Source organism: Lepidochelys kempii, chromosome 8 (assembly GCF_965140265.1).
Source record: "Lepidochelys kempii isolate rLepKem1 chromosome 8, rLepKem1.hap2, whole genome shotgun sequence".
NCBI lineage: Eukaryota > Metazoa > Chordata > Testudines > Cheloniidae > Lepidochelys > Lepidochelys kempii.
The window spans coordinates 3,449,356-3,472,428 of record NC_133263.1 but is presented as its reverse complement, the minus strand read 5'-3'; the positions used below and the strand labels follow the sequence as shown (position 1 = coordinate 3,472,428).

The following is a 23,073-nucleotide window of genomic DNA, read 5'->3' as shown; positions in this document are numbered from 1 at the left end:
TCCATGCTTTCTTCCATGGCATCCTCCATGTCTGGAGGGCCTCTCAAAACGTGTTCAGCAAGGCACTTCCTCACCTGATTCAAATCCCTCCTCAAAACTCTTGCCAAGTCACATATGAAAACAAACATTTTTTGGCTCTTTTTTTGACCAGGTGACAGAGCTCTGGTTTTTGGGCCTTGTTCTCAGAGATTCACTTAACCTCAGAACTGACCTCAGAAGAGGATGTATGGCGTGGCCTTCCTGTTTAATACTACAGGCTAGGATTTTCAAAGCCTCCAAAGTTCCATAGCCCCTCAACTTTCAATGGTATGTGGGTGCCTAAACCCCTTAAGCTCTTTGCAAATCTTAACCACAGATGGTTAAAAGCACAGCAGGCATATTTTTGTCAACCCTGGTGTGGTGGAAATTATTGCTCTGCCACGGTTTGGGTGAAACTCTGTTGTGGCTAGGGGGCATAGCAGCTGCTCTTCATTCAGGATAAATATAAAAAAAGCAATTAAGCTCCTTTCTGGAATACAGAGTTGCCACAGTAGAATGCACCACCCAAAATACTGGCTACATGAAAGACCTTTCAGGAATCTTAGCTATGTGGGTGGAGGGCTGAATGCAAATGCAGGGGACTGGGCGTTGTTTGAGGGAGTTGTATGAGACAGAGCAGCAGAGATGTGATGGAAGCAGACAGAGAAGGCAGCAAGGAAGCCCCAGACACAGCCAGAGAAGCACTTGTAGAATGACCCTGAGAAAACAGCTAAGGCTATTTTTACACTACGAGGGAGGCATGTGATGCCTCACTTGGATACACACAGTCCTGCTTGCCCTCACTGACAGTGTAGCCATGGTAGCACAATTAGCGGCCGCAAGTACAAACCTGCCTGAAACCAGTGGGTCTGTATTCAGCACAGCCCCACCACGCCTCTGCTGCCACAACCCATTCTACCGCGGCTACCCAGGGAGAGCCGGCATGAGTATGTCTACCCAGCCAGGGGAATCACACACCTAGCTCGTAATGTAGATGTAGGCAAAGAGAGCTTCTGGGTAGAGTGCTGGCTGAAAAGAGACTTGGAACTGTGAGCAAGCGGCCTCCTGCTGTTTGATTCATGCTGTAGTGGAAAGAGAGAGCATGAGACATCAAGGCCTCGTAATAAGAGGCCTGGTATGAGGCCTAAGGTAGAGTTCAAGCCACTCTAATATAAAGCAAAGTAGTGGTCAAGCCCTGCTACTATAAAGCAAAGTTAGCAACAGTCAGGCTGTGAGCAGAAGCCAGGCTCTGCCTGCTTGCAAGCTCACAGAAACTGGCAAGAACAGGGCTGGTATTGCAAAATCACACACATTCCTGAGACGCGCTAAGCGCAGGACACCCATACAAGCACATTCCAGAAGGGTGGTACCAGAACACCCTGATACTAATTATGATACCAACACACTCCCAGAAGAGGATACAAAGACACACTGACAGGATGATGGAGAGAGAGGTTTTGATCAAACCAACATGTACAAGGTAAAGGGTGGCAACTAACCACGTCAGAGGGTCAATACGTAACTTGTTTGTATCGGTGTATAAAATGGAGCCTCAGAGGGGGTGTGCAAGGGGTGGGACTCACCCCTGCGGCACCTCCTGCTGGCTGGCTGGCAATTAGCTCTTTTTACCAGCTCCGGAGCGTCCTCTGCCGGTGTCTCACCATCACTGGCCCCGAGTCCCTCCTGGACCCCAGTGCCCCTTTCAGGTCAGGGTGCTGCCCCATGGCAGTACCCCCACAGATCTGGGTCTCCCCTCCCCCAGGGAACCCCCCACCCTCTATCCCCACCTTGCCTCAGCCTATGGGCTACTGCCAGTCACCATCTAGCCCCCTTTCACTGGGACTGACTGCAGTCTGTATAAGCCAGTCATCATAGGGAAGCGGGGTTTGGACCTGCTGCCCCTGCCTACCCGTGGGCTGCCCCCTGCAACCCCAGTACCCCTTTTGGCCTTACACTAGGCCTGCAGCCGGGGGGGGGGGGGTTTCCAGACCGGAGCTTCCTGGCCTTCCCCCAGCCCTGCTCCACCTCAGCTACTATGGTACGCTCCCAGCAGCCCAGCCCAGCCCGTCTCCCTCCACAGCTCTTACAAGGGCCAGCTGGGCCCTGACTAAGCCACCCGTGGCCTGGTTGGGGCGTGGCACCCAGCCAGGGGTGGCTCTACCAATTTTCCTGCCCCAAGCAGTCGCCGCCGGATGGCCGCTGCACCCAGAAGAGCGGCGGGCCTGCCGCCCAAAAGCCGCCGCTGCGGGAGGAGCCGCGGAGCTGCCACCGAATGGCCGCCGCAGGACACGGCCGGCCGCCCCATTCTGAATGCCGCCCCAAGCACCTGCCTGGAAAGTTGGTGCCTGGAGCTGGCCCTGTCCCCAGCTGAGGCTGCTTCTCCCAGTCAGCCCCGCTTTTCCTTCCCTGCCACAGCCCTCTCCCCAGGCTGTTTTAAGCCTTTTAAGGCAGGAGCAGGTGACTGCACTGGGTCTCTGCAGGGGTTCTGAGTCCTCCCCTGGAGGAGGGAGGACAGGGCCTGGTTTGCTTGCGCAGCCAGGTCCATGTCTTCCGCCTCCAGCCCCTGCAGAGGCTCCTTTACGGTGCAGGTAGTCCGGCGTGGAGCACGTTGGTGCACACCTTCCTCCGCCGCCTCCGAGGGCTCTGATATGACCGGTGGCTCTTTTTCCTCCATCCGAGAGGCCTTCCGCGAGACCTCTCTGAGCTGCCGGTCTTCTACCAGGACCTCCTTCAGACCTGGAAGCTCTTTTCGGCGACCAGGTCACTTGTGACCACCAAGGGAGTGGACCTCCTTGCGGAGCTCCTGCTACACAACCTCGATCTCCGTGCGCAGATGGCAGAGTCTCCCTCAGTGTGTCGGAGGTTGGTCCTGGCGGAAACCACCAGAGTCGGAGACCTCCTGGACTATGACAGGGGGCATTGGGTGGAGCCCCGCGCGCTCAGACGACGCATGGGGCTTTCCACCCTTCCCACCCGTAGGCGCGTACTCCAGGAGGTGAAGGCCGCCTTGTCACCTGATTCTCTCGCTTTCCTGCAGCGAGCCCTGCGAGAGGGCGTTCCCCGCCCACCCCTCACCCCTGGCCCTCCAGACATTTTTCTTGGGCCCCTGTTCCGCGAGTCGTTTCCTTCCCCCCCGCCCCCCCGGCCTCCCCGCTCCCACACTCCGAGCCAGCTGCATACCCTGCAGCCGGTCCGGTTTCAAACTGTGCCCAGAAACCATCTGTACACGCTCGTGCTTCATACATTGCATTTCCTCACCCTCATGTTCCAACCCGACACCAAATGGTGGGACTATCTTCCACCTAAAGAGGGTGAGGAGCCCCGGTGGGCCAGCATTTATTCCACCTTGGTCCCACGGCCCGCCGGGGACATTAGTTGGCGGCTCCTTCATGGAGCCGTGAGCACGGGTGTGCACCTGACGCGGTTCACCCCTATACCAGAGGCCTGCCCTTTTTGCAGCGTGAGGGAGAACCTGGCGCACACCTATCTTGAATGCGCCAGGTTGCAGCCCCTATTCCGGCTCCTCCAGAACCTCTTGTTGAGGTTCTGGCTGCACTTTTCCCCACACTTGTTCCTCTTTGCACACCCTATCCGTGGCCCCACGAAGTTGCGAGACCTCCTCATCAACCTCCTCCTGGCTCTGGCCAAAGTTTCCGTCTATAATACCAGGAGGAGGATGTTGGAAGAGGGGGTGCTCTGTGACTGTGGGGCCTATTTCCATTCCTCTCTAGTTTCACGCATCTGGACAGAGTTCCACTGGGCAGTGTCCGCCGGCTCCCTCGACAGCTTTGAGGAGCAGTGGGTGCTGTCCGGGGTTCTCTGCTCGGTGTCCCCATCTGGTCTCCTCATTTTGAACCTCTGACCCTCACTCCGATCCCTGTTTTTCTTTAGTTGTCCCCCGTAATCAGTTGGTCCCTGGCTCCAGTGGTCCCTCCTGCTAGGCTGGGGGAAGGGCCTTTAGCAATGGGTGGTCTTGCGCCCGCCCACTCCCCGGGTTTTCCACAATGACCCTGCTACAGGGTGTCTTTGGCCAGCCGAGGTGGGAATGGAAAGTCCCGACATTCACTGTGCTGTGTCCATTGCAACGGACATACATGTGCCAGTGTAACTGTAGACATTGATCCGGGGAGCTAGGCCATGGTTTGTCAACCATAAACCTGGCTGGGTGGCTTTGCTACTAAACCATGTCTTGGGGTCTTGTTGGGCAATTTGATCAGAGCGGGCTATCTGGCCAGAACCAGAGAGGACACACATGGAGCCAATGACTAACTACACATGCTGTGTTCAGGGAAACAGGACCTTTATGTGCATTCTTTGCAAACAAACCAGATTGCATCAAAGAATACCTGACTCCATCATCAATGTCTCCCCTGAGAGAAGGAATCCACAAGAACCTGAATACTGGTTAACTGCTTGGGTCAAAGGGGGTAACATTATTTCACTAATTTGTAGTCAAATCCCTCAGGAAATGACTGGCTTCGTCATTCTTTCATCTAGCTTTCCTTGTACAGCGGGATGCTTTGAAAATTGTTCTCTTTTGTTTCTAAGGTAAGAGCTCTTTGCCCAGCTGAAATGAGAATTGTGTCTCGCAAAGTATGTGGTTTGAGATCAAAAAAGGCCTCTGAAAAAATAACATTGCATCAGTCTGTCAGTTCCTGATCTGCTCATTCACACCTCATTTCAAGTGAGCTGCTTTGTAGCTGGTAATTACAGACCGGCCCAGCCTGTTACTCTGTGTCTGTACAGTGCCTAGCGCACTTGCTGGTTGGGCCCCAGGCACTACACCATAATAAACGAGGTAGTTGGAACTGTCCGAGAGAACTTTATTTTTGCTGGTTTGGATTGAGAGCTCCAAAGTCTGGATGTGAACATGTAACTAAACAGCCCCGAGCTTTGTACAAGCTGTTGCCAGAGTCAGGAAATTTGATGGTGGGGTCACCATAGTCTAGTGCAGGGGGTGGCAAGAAAACCAAGTTCTATTCCTGGCTCTGCCATTGATCGGCTGTATGTGACTTTGGCCAAGTCACTTCCCCTCTCTGTGCCTCAGTTTCCCCTCCCACTCTTTTCTGACTTGTCTGTTTTGCTCTTTGGGCAATGGACTATCTCTCACAGTATCCTTTTGCAGTGCCCAGCACAATGCAGCCCTAGTGGCAAATGAAGCTTCTAAACCCACTACCGTATAATAGTATGGTTTAGTTTTTGCTCTCCCCCAACACCCCACTGTTAAATGTTGTCTATCATTTTCTTGGTTTTACGACACAGCACCCAGCATGATATAAGAGATTCAGAGAAACTTCTCCTTTAGCCCTGCTCCAAGGGAGGGTTTCTGGGTACCACCTGAGTAAAAACTGAGGTGTAAAGAACCAGAGCACAGGTGGTCAGAATGGCTGGGCTGAGGTCCATACATCAGGGATGGTGGTCGGTGCGCAGGGGTCAGAGGAATCTCTAGAGCCACATTCAATGAGCAAGAGTTAGGGCGACCAGACAGCAAATGTGAAAAATCAGGACAGAGGGGGAGGGATAATAGGAGCCTATATATGAAAAAGACCCAAAAATCAGGACTGTCCCTATAAAATCAGGACATCTGGTCACCCTAGCAAGAGTCGGGGTTACAGTGAGGCTGTGGTCAGAGACCAGCGGTAGTACCCGGCTGGAGTCTGGGTCAGAGTCATGCTGGGATCAGAGATTAGGCTATGTCTGGAGTCGCACCAGGTCTAAAGTCTGTGTGCTTGTCCAGACAACTTTGTGGGTCACACTCTAGGGTTAAATAGGGCACTTTGGCCAAGCAGAGGGCTGCAGAGTACTGAGTCTGTGGCTTTTAAAGGCCTGCATCAACAGGCCTGGGTTTTTTTTGTTCCACTGCTGGGGATTTTCCTCTCTCTACTTCTCCAGCTCTCTGTAGGGAAACTTAGTAAAACTATTTCCCTAAGCTTCAGCCAACCCATTGTGCCAAGGTGCTTCCAACAGAATAGGTGACCATGAACGGGCTAATGATCCACCGTGACACCTGGTCTGGGAGGAACTCAGTACAGCCCTGACTCCACATCGAGGCATTCTGTGATACAACTCCATAACATCAACCAGAATTCGTTTTAGAGAGATTTCCCAGTTCATGACCCAACCTGCACTGTTCATGACTTGTTACTGCACCTTGACGCTCAAAGAGCATTAACCACGCACTTGGAAATTGAGAGGAACTACACTGTCATCCTGTATCTAATTATTATTATTTAACATGTGGGGACTAAGAGCAAGCTAAGAACGGGGCCCATTGTGCTAGGTGCTGTACAAACACAGAGTGAGTAGTAGACAGTCCCTGCCCCAAAGAGGTTACAGTCTAAATAGACAAGCCAGATACAGGGTGGGGGAAGGGGTAGGACACCGAAGAAGAGCGAACAATATGAGTCCCAGGGTTGTTTTGGCAGGTGGTTTTAGTCGGGGGGTGGGGGGGTGAGCTAAATGGAAAGAAAAGGGGGATGAAGGGGTCAGGGCAGGGGAGAAAAGGAAAAGAAGGGCAGGAGTGCAGCAAAACAGAGGTGATGGGACTGTGAAGGAGGAGAGGTGGGCTGGAGCAAACATCCAGTCAGCTCAGGGCAGAGAAAGTCCAGTCAAAACCGTTGGATCCTTCTCCGAGTATTCAAAGGATCCTGCTTTGGCTACCAGCTGGAGTCTCAGATCTTTAATGCACTGCAGTACAGAGTAAATAGGAATTTGTAGGGCTGGACAGACTGCACTATGTTACTGTCTGCCTTATAGCAAACTGCATTCAGTTACTGATCAATAACTGTACATAGAGGGATCGGGCAAAACAAATACGGGACTCAGTTCAGCACAGTGTTTTGAACCAGCCATGAGAAACTATCCAATGAGGGACAGGAGCTGTGCAGACTGGAAACTGACAACCTGATAAGAGCGCTCTGAAGAGCTAACCCTACACTGCTGCCAAGTGGGGGCTTCTCACAGATGGACAAGGAAATGCCAGCTTCCCTGAGAATCAGTTCCCAATACTTCTTGCTCACTGTCATCACGCTAACGAACGTGTCAGTTTTTTAGAGTATGCATGAAGTTAAGAGGAAGACAGCTTCCTGCTGAGATCTGGATATCTCTGTTGCTGATCACTAAGGGTACGTCCCCACCACGAAAAACCTGCTGGAAAGAGAGCCCCCGAGCCTCCGCTCGGAGACCCATCCCCCTGACCCAAACATAGACTGCTATTTTTAGTCCCGCAATCCTGAGTCAGCTGACTAGGGCTCTGAGACTCAGCACTGTAGGGTTTGGGGTGTTTGTGCTGTGGAGACATACCCTAAGGGCCTGATCTAAAGTTCACCGAAATCAGCAGAAAGACTTGCAATGACTGCAGGGAGGTTGGAATCAGGGCCTTCCTTTATGTATATTTATAATGTTTTATTATTCCAAATACAAATATATCCAAATACCAGTTTCATCATAATACACAAAGTAAGCAAAGAGAGGTAGGATAAAAGGCGGCGAGGGGAAGTGACATCTCTATCTTCAGGATCTACATTAATCATAGACTTCGAAAAAGCCAGCCCATATTGCTTTACATTTTCTGGGCATTCCTCTTCTGCGGAATGCCAGTCGTTTGTTAGCGGTGCATTCCAGCTGTATCACAGAGCCACGCATCAATGTTTGATGGGGAGCGATTTAAGTTTTTGCAGCATTAATTGTTTACTGACCAAAGTTGAATGTTGGAACCACTTTGTCTTGTTACCAGGTAACTTCAGGTTCAGAGACTTCCTGCAGTTGGCATGCAAAAGCAGAAGGAGCCGTGAACTCTGTGCACATTTTTATAAGCATGCAATACAATCTCAGACTGTTTCACAACATTAACAGAGATCCATTTTACAGATAAAGATGTGGAGTAGACAAACCGGAAGGATGCTGTAACCATAACTTTTATCATCATATAACCTATATATAATTTTGTACAAAGATCCCCGAAGGTGCTTCTCATAGAAAATTTTGTAATTTTGGTTTAAAACAAACACACATAAAGATTTTCAGGTAGTCAGGGTGATTTCTAGTAAGAGATGAGCAGACTCAATTGTTAAACTATTGGAAGAGTGACTGGTTAGGACTCGGTCTGGTGCAACACACAGCTGATACAAAGAACAGTCAGTGCTGCAATGGACATTCAGCATGGGGTTTTAAAAATCCTTCATTGTTGGCCTCACTGCTCCTAGTGAAGTCAACAGTAAGTGCTATTGGAAGTCCTGCTGTCAGACTACGGATAGGATCTCACTGTTTGACTTTCGAAGACAGATTCTGACCTCACTCACACCAGTGTAATACAGAAGTAATGGAGGTGTGAGACCAGAAGCTCATTTTAATGTCTCAGTAAAATACATACTCGTTTTCTAACAATCCCAGTGATATAGCAAAATAATTAGGCTATTACAATAATAACAACTAGGAAGGTGAAGTTTCTCTAAATCTCAATCTTGTCCTGTGTTTTGTTTCTCATTGACAGATACCGCTGCTCTCTTAACCCAGAGTTTAGGGAGAGAGACTCCAGACCTGATTTCCTATTTATTCTAAACACTTTCTCTGAGCCAGCAAATCTCACATACAGGATGTGATTAAAATCAACACAGCATTATTGTCTCTCTACGGCTTGGCGGACAATAAGAATGAATGAAGGTCATGCCTAGTGTAACTCCATTGAAAGCAATGACTGAGGATGGAAAGTTTGCTTACTTTAATTTTCCTAATCATTCCTTTAAAAGTACCCCCCACATTGGCTTTTCTGCATCACCAGCTGGACTAACTCTAATAAGTTTATCTTGACTGATATCAGGAGATATTTGGCTCTCTCTTGCACATACTAGGTCTTTGCATTCTCAGGAAATCTGCTCTAGTTTCCTAGATATAGCTGGCTAAAAAGTGGTTTTTAAAAAACAGCTGAGCAAAACTGTTCTTCCCACCAGAACTGCCTGAATTTGTATCAGTTAGGTTGTGTTCTATTGCATGACCGTACAAAATGAAATATGCTGGCTCATCCCAATCCAATTCATTGTGGGACAGCCTCAATCTTTGTTTTGCAGTGTCCCTCGACCAAAAAGCATGGGGGTCATGTGTCCAATACCAGTTCCATTAACTGGGGTGCCAGTTACAGCCGTGTATGTGAGAAGCAGAATTTGTCTCAGCCTGCTGTCCCCTTACATGGCTTAAATCCCATTCAAATTTCAGTATGGTTAGTGGAGTTATTTTGGATTTATACTGATGTAAGTGAAGAGCAGATTTTGTCCCAACATTTGTTGCGTTACCAAGATCTCTGACATACCCTTCCAACATGACTCGGTTTCCCCTTGGTAATAGCAGTGAGAGGAATTTATTATTCATTCTTCAGGGTAGCTAGTGTTTTTTCTAGTTTCCTAGAGTTCTGGAAATGGGAGATCCTGTCACTAATGTAGTTCATGGTATGAATCATATCCGTTTTCTAAAAAGCACAGAGGAAGAACCGGATGTATTGTTTCCAGAGTAAAACGTGCTTAGTCATAATTAACTGAGACAACAAAATGTATGTATTCTATGTATTAAGAGCCTGACCTGCCAAGGTGCTGAGCGCCTTCTGGGAAGTGCTGAGTACTCTCCATTCCTAATGACTTCTTAGAAGTTGAGAAGTTTCAGCATCTTCCTGAAAGCACTTAGGATCCAGCAGGATTGAACTCTCACTGGTAACGAAGAATGAATATATTTTGCCTTAGCAAAAATACAGTTAAACTTTTGTTGTTTGAAACATTCACAAACAAATTCCTCTTTACAGCTACATCATCACAACTGCCACAGCCTGCTCCCCCCTGCAGATGGCATGGTATGGTTCCTGGCTGTGCCATCCTGCCCCAGGAAATCCAGCATCAAGGTAGAGACAACAGTGTTGGAGACACGGGTAAATATGAAAGTGGACTGTAGCTTCTGTCTTCTCAGCTGCTTAGGCATTGTGGTCTTGCTCTCATTCATTCTCAGAAGTGGCAATTTGTATCTGGTAACAAATGTAATACACGTATCGCTCCCATTCGGAGAATGGATGCTGAGAATGGCACTAAACTGTGGAGCCTCGTGTCTGCAATAGACTGGCAAAGTCTTAGCCCTGAATTTGTAGACACTTCTTGCTTTACTGGAGTGATGCAAATACTAGTTTGTCAGTCCATGTGCCCTCCACCAGGAACACCCCTCTTCGAAATTCTCGGTTGTATCAAACAAGGTTTAAAAGTGGTCAGTAGAACATATAGTTTAGAGTGTTGTATAAACTGGGCTAGTTTTGTAGTAACTGGCTAAAGCCACAGTGTTGATCAGGGAACGGATCCAACCATTCTTTAGTCCATCGTATAAATATTCTCTTCTGCATGGACCCCAGCTTCCAGCGTGCTCTGGAAGCCTCCATGTTCTGGGTTGGAGAATGAGACTGAGCTGCAGAAAGAGTAACAGACCCCGACCATTAAAACATAAACAACAAACCAGAAACACAAGACACCCGATATCCAAAGCAGATGGTTTACTGGGAAAATATGAACTATAGTAACATTTACTATTAGACGCTAGTAATAATGAATCATTATGTATTTATAAGGCACCGCAGGCCTGAAGATCTCCTGTTGCTTAATGTAAAATCAAGAAATACAAACCACGAGCCAGATCAACCGTTTGCTTCGTAAACAAAAAGAAGCACACGAGGAATAGCAATGATAATGAATTTCTCTTTTTGCATTGTTGTGTCAGATTATCTGTCCTGATATGACAAAGCCAATCAAAGTAAAAGCATGCAGCTCTGGAAATGTCAGCGTGTGTCCTGGAGTGTCTGTTTGGCACATTTCTTTCTGTCCTACCAAAGGTGCAGACATTTTGGGACCTAGTTTTTGATTATGGCTACAGCAGAAACAGCATAGCGAATAGCATTTACCTTGCCAAAGTCTTCAGCTTCTGTCTGTTGTGGAAATACCCTGAGGATCGTCCAAAATAGGAAAGCCGGGGGAGGGAGAAATGGGTTTGAAAATCATTAAAAAAAAAGAAAGCAGCAGGTTCAATGAGAAAAAGTCAAGTGCAAAAGTTGAAATAAGGGAGCTTTAAAGTGGGTCTTTTAAATATGTGAAACACCCACTATTTACATGAGGCCAAACTCCCACAGGGGCTACCCACGTATATACCCTGATTGAGAGCCGCCATGGGAGAAAGTCTGCAAAAGGGAACATCGTGGCTGGCGTCGCACAAAGCAGCTGCAGCTTCCCTTGTGATCAGGAAAGGCCAGGAGAGCACAGCACCCACACTGAGTGGGGTGGGGGCATGGCCAGTGCAGCATGGAGATGGATTGATATAGGTCAGGGGTGGCCAAACTTACTGTCCCTCTGATACGATAATCTTCAGAAGTTCGAGAGCTGGGCATGACTGCTGGGGCTCGGGGCTTCAGCTCTGTGGGGCACACCTGCCAGTGCTCCTGCCCTGCAGTGGCATTGTGGGCTAGGAAATTCTGCCTCAGGGGAGGGACTTGCCGTGGTTTGGGGCTGAAGCCCCAGCAGGTGCCTCCGGTAGGGCTGAAGTCCTGAGACCCCCATCCCTGTTGGGCAGAAGCCCCCAGCCCCTCCATCCCACCACAGGGCAGAAGCCCCAAGCTCCCGCTCCAGTCTGGTAGATGGAGAATGGGCAGGGGTGCTCCATGAGCCGCACTTTAACTGTAATAAAGCACATGCGGCTCCGGAGCTGCAGTCTGGCCACCCCGATATAGGGCATCCTCTGAGTAGCCACCACTGGCCAAGGTCCTAGGGAAGCAGAGAAATAAAACTATCAGTCTCCTTGGATTATCGTCTATCTCAAATCACTTACTTTTGGATAGAATTAGGGCCAAAACCACGATGACTAGAAGTACCACAAAAATGCTGATTCCAACATGCATCCCTACCCCCATGGATTCTGGCTCCATTAGCTGATGGATTGACGTGGACATAGTCTGCTGAAACACAGAACACGAGGGTATGAGGGGCAGGAATAGAAATCATATAGACGACTTGAAAAATCATTTGGCTGCAAGGTAAACGGTAAACACACACTAGAGATAATGCACCCAACTTGAGACAGTGTGCGTTATGAGACACTATGAGATTCCATACAGCTGGACTCTGATTACGGTTGGGATTTTCAAAAGTGCCTAGAGGGAGCGAGGTGTCCAAACCCCATTCATTTATGTAGAATAGGTGTATATTCTAATTTTATTTATAGTTTAAAGAAGCAGCTCTTCATTCCAAAAGCCTGCGTTTAAGGCCAAACACTGCAGCCCTTATTCAAGCCTTGATCCTGAGAAGTGACGCATGCCTTCAATTCCTATTGACTTCAGTCTTTAAATTAGACAAAACTCCCTTTCAGCTCAGTAAGGAGCGAGTAAGGACTCCAGGATTAGCCCTTTCTACATGTCACTGGAGTTTGTTTGCATTTTGGTAACAAAGGCATCAGCGCTATTTCCCAGGCACCAGAGGGACAGACTCAGTAGAAGTATTTCTCTTTTCCAACCAAAAGAGAGCATGGAAAGTGATCTGCAGAGACAATATAGTCACTATTCTGACCTGACCACTTACAATTGAAGCATCCTGAGGGGCTTCTGAACTGAAAACCAATGGCCATTGTGGGGCGACGGTGGAAGGTGAGTCACTGGCATTCGCAGCAGCTGAGCAATGATAAGATAAACCAACATCTCACTTAGCACAGCTAATAATTCTTTCCGTCTTCATAGCTAGACAATGCCAACTTCTCTATCTAAAGTGAACTGATTTCTTCTGAGAACCGATGGGCTTTTGACGGCACTGTAAAGGGTAAGTGGGGTTGCATACAAGACTTCACAAAGCTGAGAACACTTTTATGTAGCATTGAGGCTGGCCACAGTGAGACAAACTTGCAAAACTTGCAACTACAGCATCTTGACGCGGTGCCTATTTCCCGGCTTAAGGCAGCACCGTATAACATTTAAAACACAGGGCTAGAAAATGCAAAAACTTTACTACAATGGTTCAGTGAATGTGTCATTTGATTACTGAATAACCCCACAAGCAATAAAACCAACCCACCAATCCCAAGACTGAAAATGTGCTATCTGAGGATCTACAATTAGTGAAAATGGAGTCCCCTCCTGTTTATTTTAAGGGGACTGATTCTAAATGAGATGGTCTGCTTCAGCTGTTGTCTATGCTCGGGAAAGGGTGGCATTTCCTGACATCAAAGTAACACAACTGTCTGTCTCTTTTTGAGGCTTCTTCACGGATGTGTCCATTATACACATAAGTATACAAGTTTCTCTGCCGCTAGAGACACATCACATGCTGAGAAAGTTTTCACTTCCTCTTCTGAGAGGGCAACAGAACTATGTGGAAACATATTCGAGTTGCTGAGCTCACAAAATCCAGATGAATGAAGCTGGCATTTCTGGTTTCAAGTTCAAGCTGAGCTCAGAAGGCTCAAAAGCAAAATATAAAAAATAAATATTAAAACATAAAACAGTTTTAGCGGGCTGCAAATTGTTTAAAAGACCCCTTCAGACCTTCTCATCTTTGCTTGGGGCTTATTGTTAGATCCCAGGGGATCAGATTTTATAATATACAAGTCAAAGGGAATATTTTCAACTACTGTTTGTTATTTAGTTCCCCTTCTGGGATCCCATTACAAAGGGACTCACACACACCCGAGAGGCGGAATACTTGGATAACCATTACCTGAGGTGTGTTCAGATGTGTAAGTATGAGGGCCTGCAGTGGAGGTCCTAGCTGGTGTTAAAAACAAAACAAAAACCCCACACATATTACAACAGTCAGCAAGATGTGTCCAACAAACTGAAAGAAATAAAATGCTTTAACAACATATCACCAGCAATAAAACCATATCCCTTTATCCATCTGGTTTATTGCAAGAAGAAAATGACTTTGTAACTTTTATTTGCAGGACAATACAGTGCAGCAAAAGGAGAGAGAATGAAAATCACAGTTACACTATCGATGTATCTGCTTGGGGGTTTTATCCTGCTACCTGTCACCATAGCCTCTGAGCACCTTCCATGTCAAATCACTAACGAAGGTCCTAGCAGACTTCCTGGAGGGTCTGGACTTCTGCCTTTTCTGGGTAAAAAAGTTGGCTTGGGGTAAAGTTTGAGGTTTGATTTTTCTTGTTGCCACAACTGGAGTTGTACATTTTAAAATGTGTTATTTGCCAGACAACAGAGCTGTAGGGAGCCCGTGTTGAGATTAAACTTCCGTGTATAAAAATCAGTCATGACTTAAGGCCGGGTTGTACAAACTTGACTTAGGTTGATGAGCACTGGCTCCAACAGGAGTACTTTCATGAGTGCTCACCGAGGGCTGGAATTCACCTATATGTTGAGAGCCAGGCCCTGGCACCGCTTAACTCCGCCTCAGCCGAGAGAGGGCTAGATTCATACCTGGTACTAGAGTACAACACTGAGTTCAACAGAGCTGCACCTGCTGATGCCAGGTCTGCATTTGGCCCCACAAGTTTGAAAGGAAACATGGCTTGGTAGGGGAAGATATAGAGGTTCTGTGGTAGGGCAAACAGATAAGTCTAGGTTTCTAGGGGTAGGAACAAAAGTCAGTTAGGGTCTGCTCCAGGCAGGTTTCCCGGCACCAGGGTGAGGATTTATAACATTGGAATCCCAGAAACCAGAGAGGGGACCAGGCTTTCCGAGGAGAACATGTCGCCAGGGGCTCGGGAGCCCTGCAGAACTTTGTGATGTCTGTCACAGCGGGCACAATAGTATCCTTTTTATCTTCATGAATTAGGGTGTGACCCAGAGCCCAGTAAGGTGGATGGGTACCTTTCATTCATTGTAATGGCCGCTGGATCTGCCCAAGAAGGAGGAACGTGAACACATCTACCCACAAGAGGGGATTATTGTGCCTAACTAATGAGAGAAGCATACTATGCTGTCCACTCTCCTGGATGCTACATGCAGTATTGCGAAGATTGCTAGTAAGAGCGGTGCGCCATGGCACAAGGGAACAAAACGTCCATTCCCGTGCACTGGCTCTGCTGGGTTACACTGATGGCAGAGGCTGCTTCCTTTCCACAGTGGTAACGGTACAGCTTCAAAGTCATAATGGTTAACACTGCAGGACATTAATACATTGTTTCTGTCACAAGCTGAGAGAGTCAGCCAGAGGGCAGGAGTTTTACCCTTCAAGGACACTCATACAAAAGAAAAGCTCTGCTCACCTGTCTCAATCGCAACTTCCAGATTCTTCTGCTGATCATTGAACCAACCAGGGATCTCCACACGGCAGCAGTACACCCCTCCGTCTGCTTCTGCCACATTCACTATGGTCAGGGACACATCCCCCTGAGCGAGATTCCCTTCTAACTGGTATCTGCTGGACTGACGCTTGGTTACCCTCCGTCCATCTGTCCAGAGAATTGGCTGAGAACACTGAAAAGAAGGACAGCTGCCCCGACCCCAGCACATTGTTGTGATGTCACTTTGGCGATTAACTCGGTATTTACAGGGCAAAGTGACGTTCTGACCCACCACTCCTCTCACTGGAGAGCCCGATACTGTGAGACCTGCAGACAAAGATACAACAGTAATTGAGACGGGGCTAGGATACAATGCACAGGCTAATGGGACCTGCCTGGCATCTCAGGCACAACACAAAACTGTCCCTGTAAGTTTGCCACATACCTCCATTGCAGGTGGATCCACTGAGGTGTGTGTTTCTCCTCCTCCCCCCAACAGGCGAGGATGACAGCAGGACACACACCATGACGCTTTTGCCCACAATGTGGTTCTGTCCAAGCCCAGGAAGCACTGATGTGCCCAGCTGCTGCCCCACCTCACCCTCCTCACCACGGCCAGGACCATGCAGGGAGAACAGTTCTTGAATCTGCCCCACTTAGCTATGGGCAATTCTCTCAGCAGCTGTGTGTGCGGCTCCCTGACCTAACAGGCGTTCAGTTGTCAGGAGCCAGGACAGTTTGGGAGCCATGGAAAGGCACACAAGTCTGTCTTCATGTTGGTGTCACTTGTTTGTGAGGGAAGCTATGCCGGCTAATCCTCCTGATAGTGGCCCACGACCCCTGTGGTGTCCCTGGATGGTTCCCACCGGCAACTGTTACAGATCCTATGATAGTGGTGACTATAACCACCTCCGCTATAATACGGCTTTTGTGGGTGTGCAGTTCTCCAGACCCCCTCTTGACTCCTCACTCACAGGGGTTCAAGATAGTATGAGCTTCACCAGGACTTGTGCAAGACTTGTTCCTGCAGTATCTGGAACTGATAACTCAGACTCTGTTGTTCTTAATGGGAGGATCTGTTGGGTTTTACTCAGTCTATGATCCTCTCCTTCCTTTCCCTGTCCTTTCTGAGCCAGAGCCCAGACACAGGGTGAGGTAGGAGCATGTTACTGCTGCAGGGTCATAAGCCAGATTACTGTCTCTGTCGGTCTCTGGCTGCGGGTGGGAGCAGGTAACGAGTTTGGTCTAACAAGCTAGCACAGGGCAGCTGGAATGGGCTGGTCTCCTGGTGGAGGCAATACTAGGAGAAAATGGTGAGACAGGCTTCAATGGCTGAATTCCCCTTGCATGAAGATGCTGTGGTTTCAAAATTCCCTAGTGGGCACATATTCTGGGCTAGACTCTCAAGATAGCCCTTAGGGATGTGAAATTCACCCCCATGCAGAGATCCAGCACAAAGTATATGCATCACCTACATCCTGTTCACTTTGAATTTCATCTCTCATGGAAGAGCAAAGGAAGCTCTGCTTTTGATAGAACAGGTATTATAAACTTTCTATCCAATTGAATAATAGGGTATCACTAGGTTTAATTCCTCAATCAAGTAACTCCTAATGCTACCGGGGTAGAATGCTCTGCAGTGGGTGTTAATACTTCCCAATGCAATTTTTCCAAATTGGTCCAATATAAATGAGGGTTTGTATGGGAAAGGAGATCAATATTCGGTAGGGGTTAGTTAAGCTAATCCTGACCTTTTCCCAATGAAAACACTGTTGAACACCTTTAACCTTGATTTAGGTGGGCAAGGTGGATAACGTTAGCTAATCAACCTCTTTTCCTAAAAAAGAGGGACCTTTTCAGTAATACAACTGCTTCCTACTGCAACTTTGCCACAGTAACCTGTGAGAAACTCAGCTCTGACAACATATGGTATTAGCAGTTCATAAAGAAACATTTTTGAATCCCACCTCTTATTTAGCAAAAAGAAATATTTTGAAATAAAAACAAAAGGAGGCAGAACCTGTAATCTCACTTTTACAGCATATGGACCATATCCTGCCATTTTTAATTTTTGTATTTAAAGCAGATCTCCCTGGCCTGATGGCATTAGGTGGCCCATTATCTTCGCAACTGCTCCCCACCCAAAGTCACAGCACACATTTTTTCTCTAATATATTAACGGTTCATTTTAAAAGTGCACTAAAAACACTCAATTCGTTCACAGAGGGAAAGTCCATAATACAGACAGAATACAGACGAAATGTTCACAAACGGTAAATTAAGTCTTGTTTTATATATATTTCTAGATGACATGGGTTTATAGATCTATGCTCATCTCTAAAGAGTACAGAAAGACAAATAAGTTTTATGCAAATGTAGTTTGCCAGTAGGTATTTCAGACCCCACTGCTTATGGTTCACATTTGGATGATTATTTTTGTAACCATGATGCCCAGAAATTTCCTTTTTATAAAAGAAAACAAAAGCTAGAGGAGCTCCACAGAAGGCTATTGAGCAACTCTGGCTTATTTTTTACATTGCAGAAGATTGCAGAGTCTGTGGCAAACTACAACACTGTGACACATGACCAGCCTTCTTTAGGAGACATCCAGTTTAGTCCATGTTTAGTTACTCTCCAGGAAAACTTAGGAACTATTATGCACTAACTGCCCATCAAAGCCCCATCCACTATCTGTTATTCTCTTATTCACCTTACTTACCTGTAAACAGGACCATTAGGATCCACTCCGAGATGAAATAAGGAGCCATGGTGATAACTGACAAGAAGGCAGAGAACCGTCTTCTTTAAACTTTGCAAGGGCTTGAGGAAAAAAAATAATGTTCTTTTCTGACACAATCTTATAGTTTCACTTCCCTAATGTCACAAATGATGTCACACTTAATAGACTGAATATTACTCATAGGCCTAATCAGGGTTGGCTTTTCCTGTGGTTAGCAGCCTTTTGCTCGCTATCTCCATGTCCACACTAGCAATTAGCTGTTGCTGACAATGGGTGCACATGGTTTAACTGCAAGAGCAAACCACTCAGAAGCATTTCAGAAGCCCTGGTTACAACCTGCTTGACCACAGTTTCTGAAATAGCATTGAGCTCAGATTGTTCTTATTGCCACTTGCAGTTAAACTCTGTTCAGCTGCACCCGTTTCTTACACCCAAACTGTGGTGAAGTGTAGAATATTCTTGATGTTTCTCCCTGCCCCCCATCGTGCCCCTTTGTTTAGCCACATTGAATAGATATAGCAAAAGAGTTCACATGAGAAAGTACTGCAGAGACACAGATAAAAAGAGAGACAGGGGAGGGAGTTCCTAGGAGAAACATTGGTATTAATAGATTCCCAAGCGTTTACAATTCATACTACCCTAACAGTTGTTCATTTTTTGGAATAATATATTTCTGACTATTTCCATCTAGCTGGCAGATGTTGCAAAAATACTTTGACCATCCAGATTATTAACCACCCAGATAAGACTGTGAGACCCACCACCAAAAAATATTGGCAGACTCACACTGTTCCACTGCTGTAGCCTACAGGGAGTTGCAGCATGTTGTCACTAAAAATACTCAAGTGATGGAAAAGATGACTGGCCTCTTGGACAACTTCTCAGGACCACTGCTTGGCTACTTTCCCCTTCAACAGGATACAGGGAGTGCAGGATTCCCAGAAAACATCTTTAAAAATGTCTTTGAGCCTAAGTCTTTAACAGATTTACTTTTCTCATTCTTCGGGTGGGATCTTGGAGGGAAATGCTGCTTTTTTCTAATCTCTATCCTCACAGGGTCAGTAAGGGCATATAGAGTTGTTGTTACCAGATGATCAGTAGAGAAGCTTTATTGCATGATCTTAATTAAAAATACCTACATCTAGCACCTATTAGCCCCTGCAAGTTTTCCAGTAATCAGTTACGTGACTCTGCAACAAATTGCTTATAATTAAATTAAACCTCTACCATGGATTTAAATTAACAAGACCATACTTCTGAACCAGCCACCTCAACATTTCCATAGTTGAGGTGTGAGAGTTGTGCAAAATTCTGCTATTTACAACTCACTTGAACCCACTATGCAGAGAGGGGCTGTGAATCCTATAACTGATACCAGGCAGTGAGATAAATGAGCCAGTATGATTAGACATGTGCCACTTGGTTTTGAAGCGTAAATGTCAAAGATCAGGCTCTAGTTATTCTTGTTAGCTGTGACCACAAACTGTTCCAGATCTCTGTAATGAGGGTTAAAAACAGGGGTGAATAACTTAAAGGACTTACCAGTACGCAGGGAGGCTGCGGTCCTGCGCAAGGTGTGGGGGGCACGCCACTCTGTGCCCCCGGAAGGGGCGTGGCCTCGTGCAGAAGGGGCGGGGCTGCGGCCAGACTCCCCCAGCCAGCCCTTCAGCGCTGCCCGATTTAAAAGGCCCAGAGCTCTGGTCACTGCTGGGAGCTCCGGGCCCTTTTAAATCACTGGGCCCTGGGACAGCTGCCCCTTCCCCTGCCCCGATCAGTGGCCCTGCCAGTACGATCGCCTGTGTACCGACGGCCACTGTCTTACTGGTACACCGTACTGGCTTACTTTCACCTCTGGTTAAAAACCAAATAAAGGGCTTACTTAGACATTCATTTTATACCAAAAGCACAGGTTAATAAGAGTCCTCAGTTAAGTGACCTTTATTTAATTCTGTTTGCTACCAGAAATTGGCAACACACCAATTAAAATCTTTGTTTCACTTCAGCAGCTCTCCACCACATAAAGATCACTATGGCGACTGACCATTCTGCCGGCAGTGGCAGCAGAGGTGGGCACAGGCCTCGAAGGACTTAATTCTACAGCAGTCTGTCAACCCGGAAGTTTTCTGCATCCACTAGAATTCACTTGCACATTTGAAATGATCTACAATGTCAATGAAATGATCCAGGTCCTTCAGTGAGCCCAAGACACAGTGGGTGACATTTTTGAAAATTAAACATTGTTAGATTTCCACAAGAATTAAGTATTTAATCAGAGACAGGGCTCAAGGAGTCTGGAAGTCTGACAAGTCTTTTCATCTGCTTGCAAATGTAAATGGTTGGATTTTGGAACCTTCCTGCGTCTCTTGGGTGCACGGTAACGGAGGATAAATTGTTATGAGGTGGGTGGAGCACAGGAGCCGAACCACTGATGCTGGGTGCTTCTCTAGTCTCAGCTGGGTAACAGCACCCTGGGCTGTTTCCTTGAGAAGGGCTAGAGGGATATTGCACTGAAGTTAACCCCTGAAAAATCTATGGTGCCTCAGAGATGTGAGAAAAATCACAGGGACACATACAGGTGCGCAGGCAGAGTCTAGCGTAGAGGTGGGCAAACTACGACCCGCGGGACCGTCCTGCCCGGCCCCCGAGCTCCTGGCCCGGGAGGCTGTCCCCCATCCCCCGCAGCCACGCCACCGCACGGCACAATACTCTGGCAGTGGGGCTGCAGAGCCCGGCCTGACGCGTTGCTCTGTGCTGCACGACATGGCTGTCTGTCCTGGAGCAGTCGCACCGCAGGTGCTCCAGGCAGCATGGTAATGGGGGCAGGGGGCGTTGGATAGAGGGCAGGGGAGTTCGGGGGTGGTCAGGGGCGTGGATAGGGGTCGGGGTGGGCACAGGGCGAGGAATGGGGGTTGAATGGGGGCACGGGTCCCAGGGGGGCAGTCAGGAAGGAGAGGAGGGGTTGGATGGGGTGGTTGGGGGTGATCAGGGGACAGGGAGGGTGGATGGGGCAGGGCGCCTGGGGGAGGTCAGTCAGGAGGGAACAGGGGGGTTGAATGGGGTGGTGGGGGGCAGTTGGATGGCACAGGGGTCCCTGGGGGGCAATCAGGAAGGAGGGGGAGGTTGGATGGGGCGGTGGAGGCAGTTAGGGACAGTCAAGGGAATGAGAGCAGGGGGTGGTGGGGTGGATGGGGCAGGAGTCCTGGGGGGGCTGTCAGGGGACAGGGGGGTTGGATGGGGCAGGAATCCCGGGGGGCAGTCAGGGGACAAGAAGCAGGGGAGTCGGATGGGGGCGGGGGCCGGGCCATGCCTGGCTGTTTGGGGAGGCACAGCCTCCCCTAACCGGCCCTCTATACAATTTCAGAAACCCGATGTGGCCTTCAGGCCAAAAAGTTAACCTGCCCCTGGTCTAGTGGGTGAAAGGGATAAAGGGACCCTGGGACATTCTGGGAAATAGCTGCGGAAAGGGTATGTATGTTTTGGTCAACAATTGCCACTGTCTGACAGGGTCTGATCCAACTCCCATTTACTTTGAGAGGAATTAGATCAGGCCCTTCATCAAGAGAGCATAAAAATATTTTTGCACAAATGTATTTGTTTTTTGTTGGTGTTGGGACTAATTAGTCCCATCCCTCTTAATTTTGCTGCTTGATAGAACTAAGAATATGTATAAACAATGACTAACAATGGTCAGTGGAACATACAGTTCAGGGAGCAGCATAAAATGGGCTCTCTTTGTCTTTAGTGGCTAATACTACGGTTTTTCAGCCAGGGCGGCTCTCTGCACTCACATCTTTTCTATGGACAGTTTTCAGCCTGCTGTGTTGGCCTCAACCTTTGGATCCTGCATGCTTCCATGCCACTGGGTCTGAGCAGTGTCAAGACACAGTCTCTGGTTTGGCCTGTCAGGCACCCCCATCTTGGGATGTTGGATGCAGCTGTCGTAGGCCCCATGACCTCTGCTGAAGCCCCCAACTGTCCCTGGTAATTTATGCACTCTACCCGCCAAATTCTACCCTTGTGGCACTCCAATTTATGGTTTAACCCTTCAGAGACCATGTGACAGTTAAATCAAGGAACAATTTGCAAAGGAATTTCACATGCACATTTTAGACTGCACAAGAGATTTACAGAGCTACAGAAAAAATAAAGACTTGAATGCAACGGCCCCACCCCGCAGATGATCTCTTCCTTCCGTTTGGGTCTGAGGTGTGCCTGGTCAGGTGAGGTGGAGACTCCCTTGTCCCTCTTGCTGCTGGCGATCGGTGGCTCCCTCTACACAGAAGCCCCCTCGTTTATATACATGAACTTGGTCTTGAACCCCAGTGTGATACCTCATGTCCCAGCCATGGTTTGGAGGGGCTGAGGCTGATAAGAGTCATAAGCAAGTCAATAATTCTTTGCAGCCATCCGGGTGACCCATCCCATGTTAGTTCTGCGTAAGGTGAGAAACACCACCTCCTCGCTGATCACCACCTCAGGCTATGCACACCCCAGTCCAAACCGGCTCTCCGCCCACGACACACTAGAGGATGATTCACAAAATGACGGTTATAACCCTGAATGCAGGTTTACAACCACAAACGATACTCACAAAACAAAAGGAGAAGCGTAAACTGACAGACGCATTCCCAGAACAGTCACACACAGTATCTATCCATCCTGTACTCATTTTCCTCTGCATTGATCCCAGCTTCCCGTGTGCTTCAGATCCCTCCATGTTTTGTGCCACAAAATGAGATTGGGTTGGAGCAAGAGTAATAAGCCCAGACCTTTAAATAACAAGGTCTTAACAGTAACGCAACAGGCTGGGTAGTGAAATCAACCAGCTCACTAAGAAAATGGGAATCAGAGCAGAACTTATTAAACAATACTTATAATCAATACTTGAGTATTTAGAAAGAATTCCAAGCCCAAAGGTCTGCTTCTTAATACAATGCAAGCAAAAACAGTTATGCTCATATTTTGCTTACTGGTTAACAACAAATAGCAATGATCATGCCTCATTGTCAATTAATCGCAGTTAATTCATGCAATTAACTCGAAAAAATTTATCGCAATTAAAAAAATTATTGCAC

At 47.7% G+C, this 23,073-nt stretch overlaps 1 protein-coding gene and 1 long non-coding RNA gene across 3 annotated transcripts; one reads left to right on the top strand and one right to left on the bottom strand.

The window, feature by feature from the left end:
• The first annotated feature begins 1,431 nt into the window (after window positions 1-1,431).
• Window positions 1,432-20,150, top strand: LOC140915518 (uncharacterized). The gene is made up of 3 exons (XR_012160185.1): window positions 1,432-1,498; window positions 9,806-9,928; window positions 20,002-20,150. It is a non-coding gene; the product is annotated as an uncharacterized lncRNA (long non-coding RNA).
• Window positions 10,272-19,611, bottom strand: LOC140915517 (hepatitis A virus cellular receptor 2 homolog). Of its 2 annotated transcripts, XM_073355228.1 has the most exons (8): window positions 19,541-19,611; window positions 17,978-18,078; window positions 15,241-15,585; window positions 13,731-13,781; window positions 12,603-12,691; window positions 11,857-11,983; window positions 10,940-10,979; window positions 10,272-10,449 (listed from the first exon to the last, which is right to left on the bottom strand). In XM_073355228.1, the coding sequence occupies exons 2-8, from the start codon at window positions 18,024-18,026 to the stop codon at window positions 10,356-10,358; spliced, it is 795 nt and encodes a 264-aa protein (XP_073211329.1). In that variant the 5' UTR covers window positions 18,027-18,078; window positions 19,541-19,611; the 3' UTR covers window positions 10,272-10,355. The 2 variants fall into 2 exon arrangements, with proteins under 2 accessions (XP_073211329.1, XP_073211328.1); XM_073355227.1 differs by lacking the exon at window positions 19,541-19,611 and having other exon boundaries at window positions 17,978-18,116.
• Window positions 20,151-23,073: the final 2,923 nt, after the last annotated feature.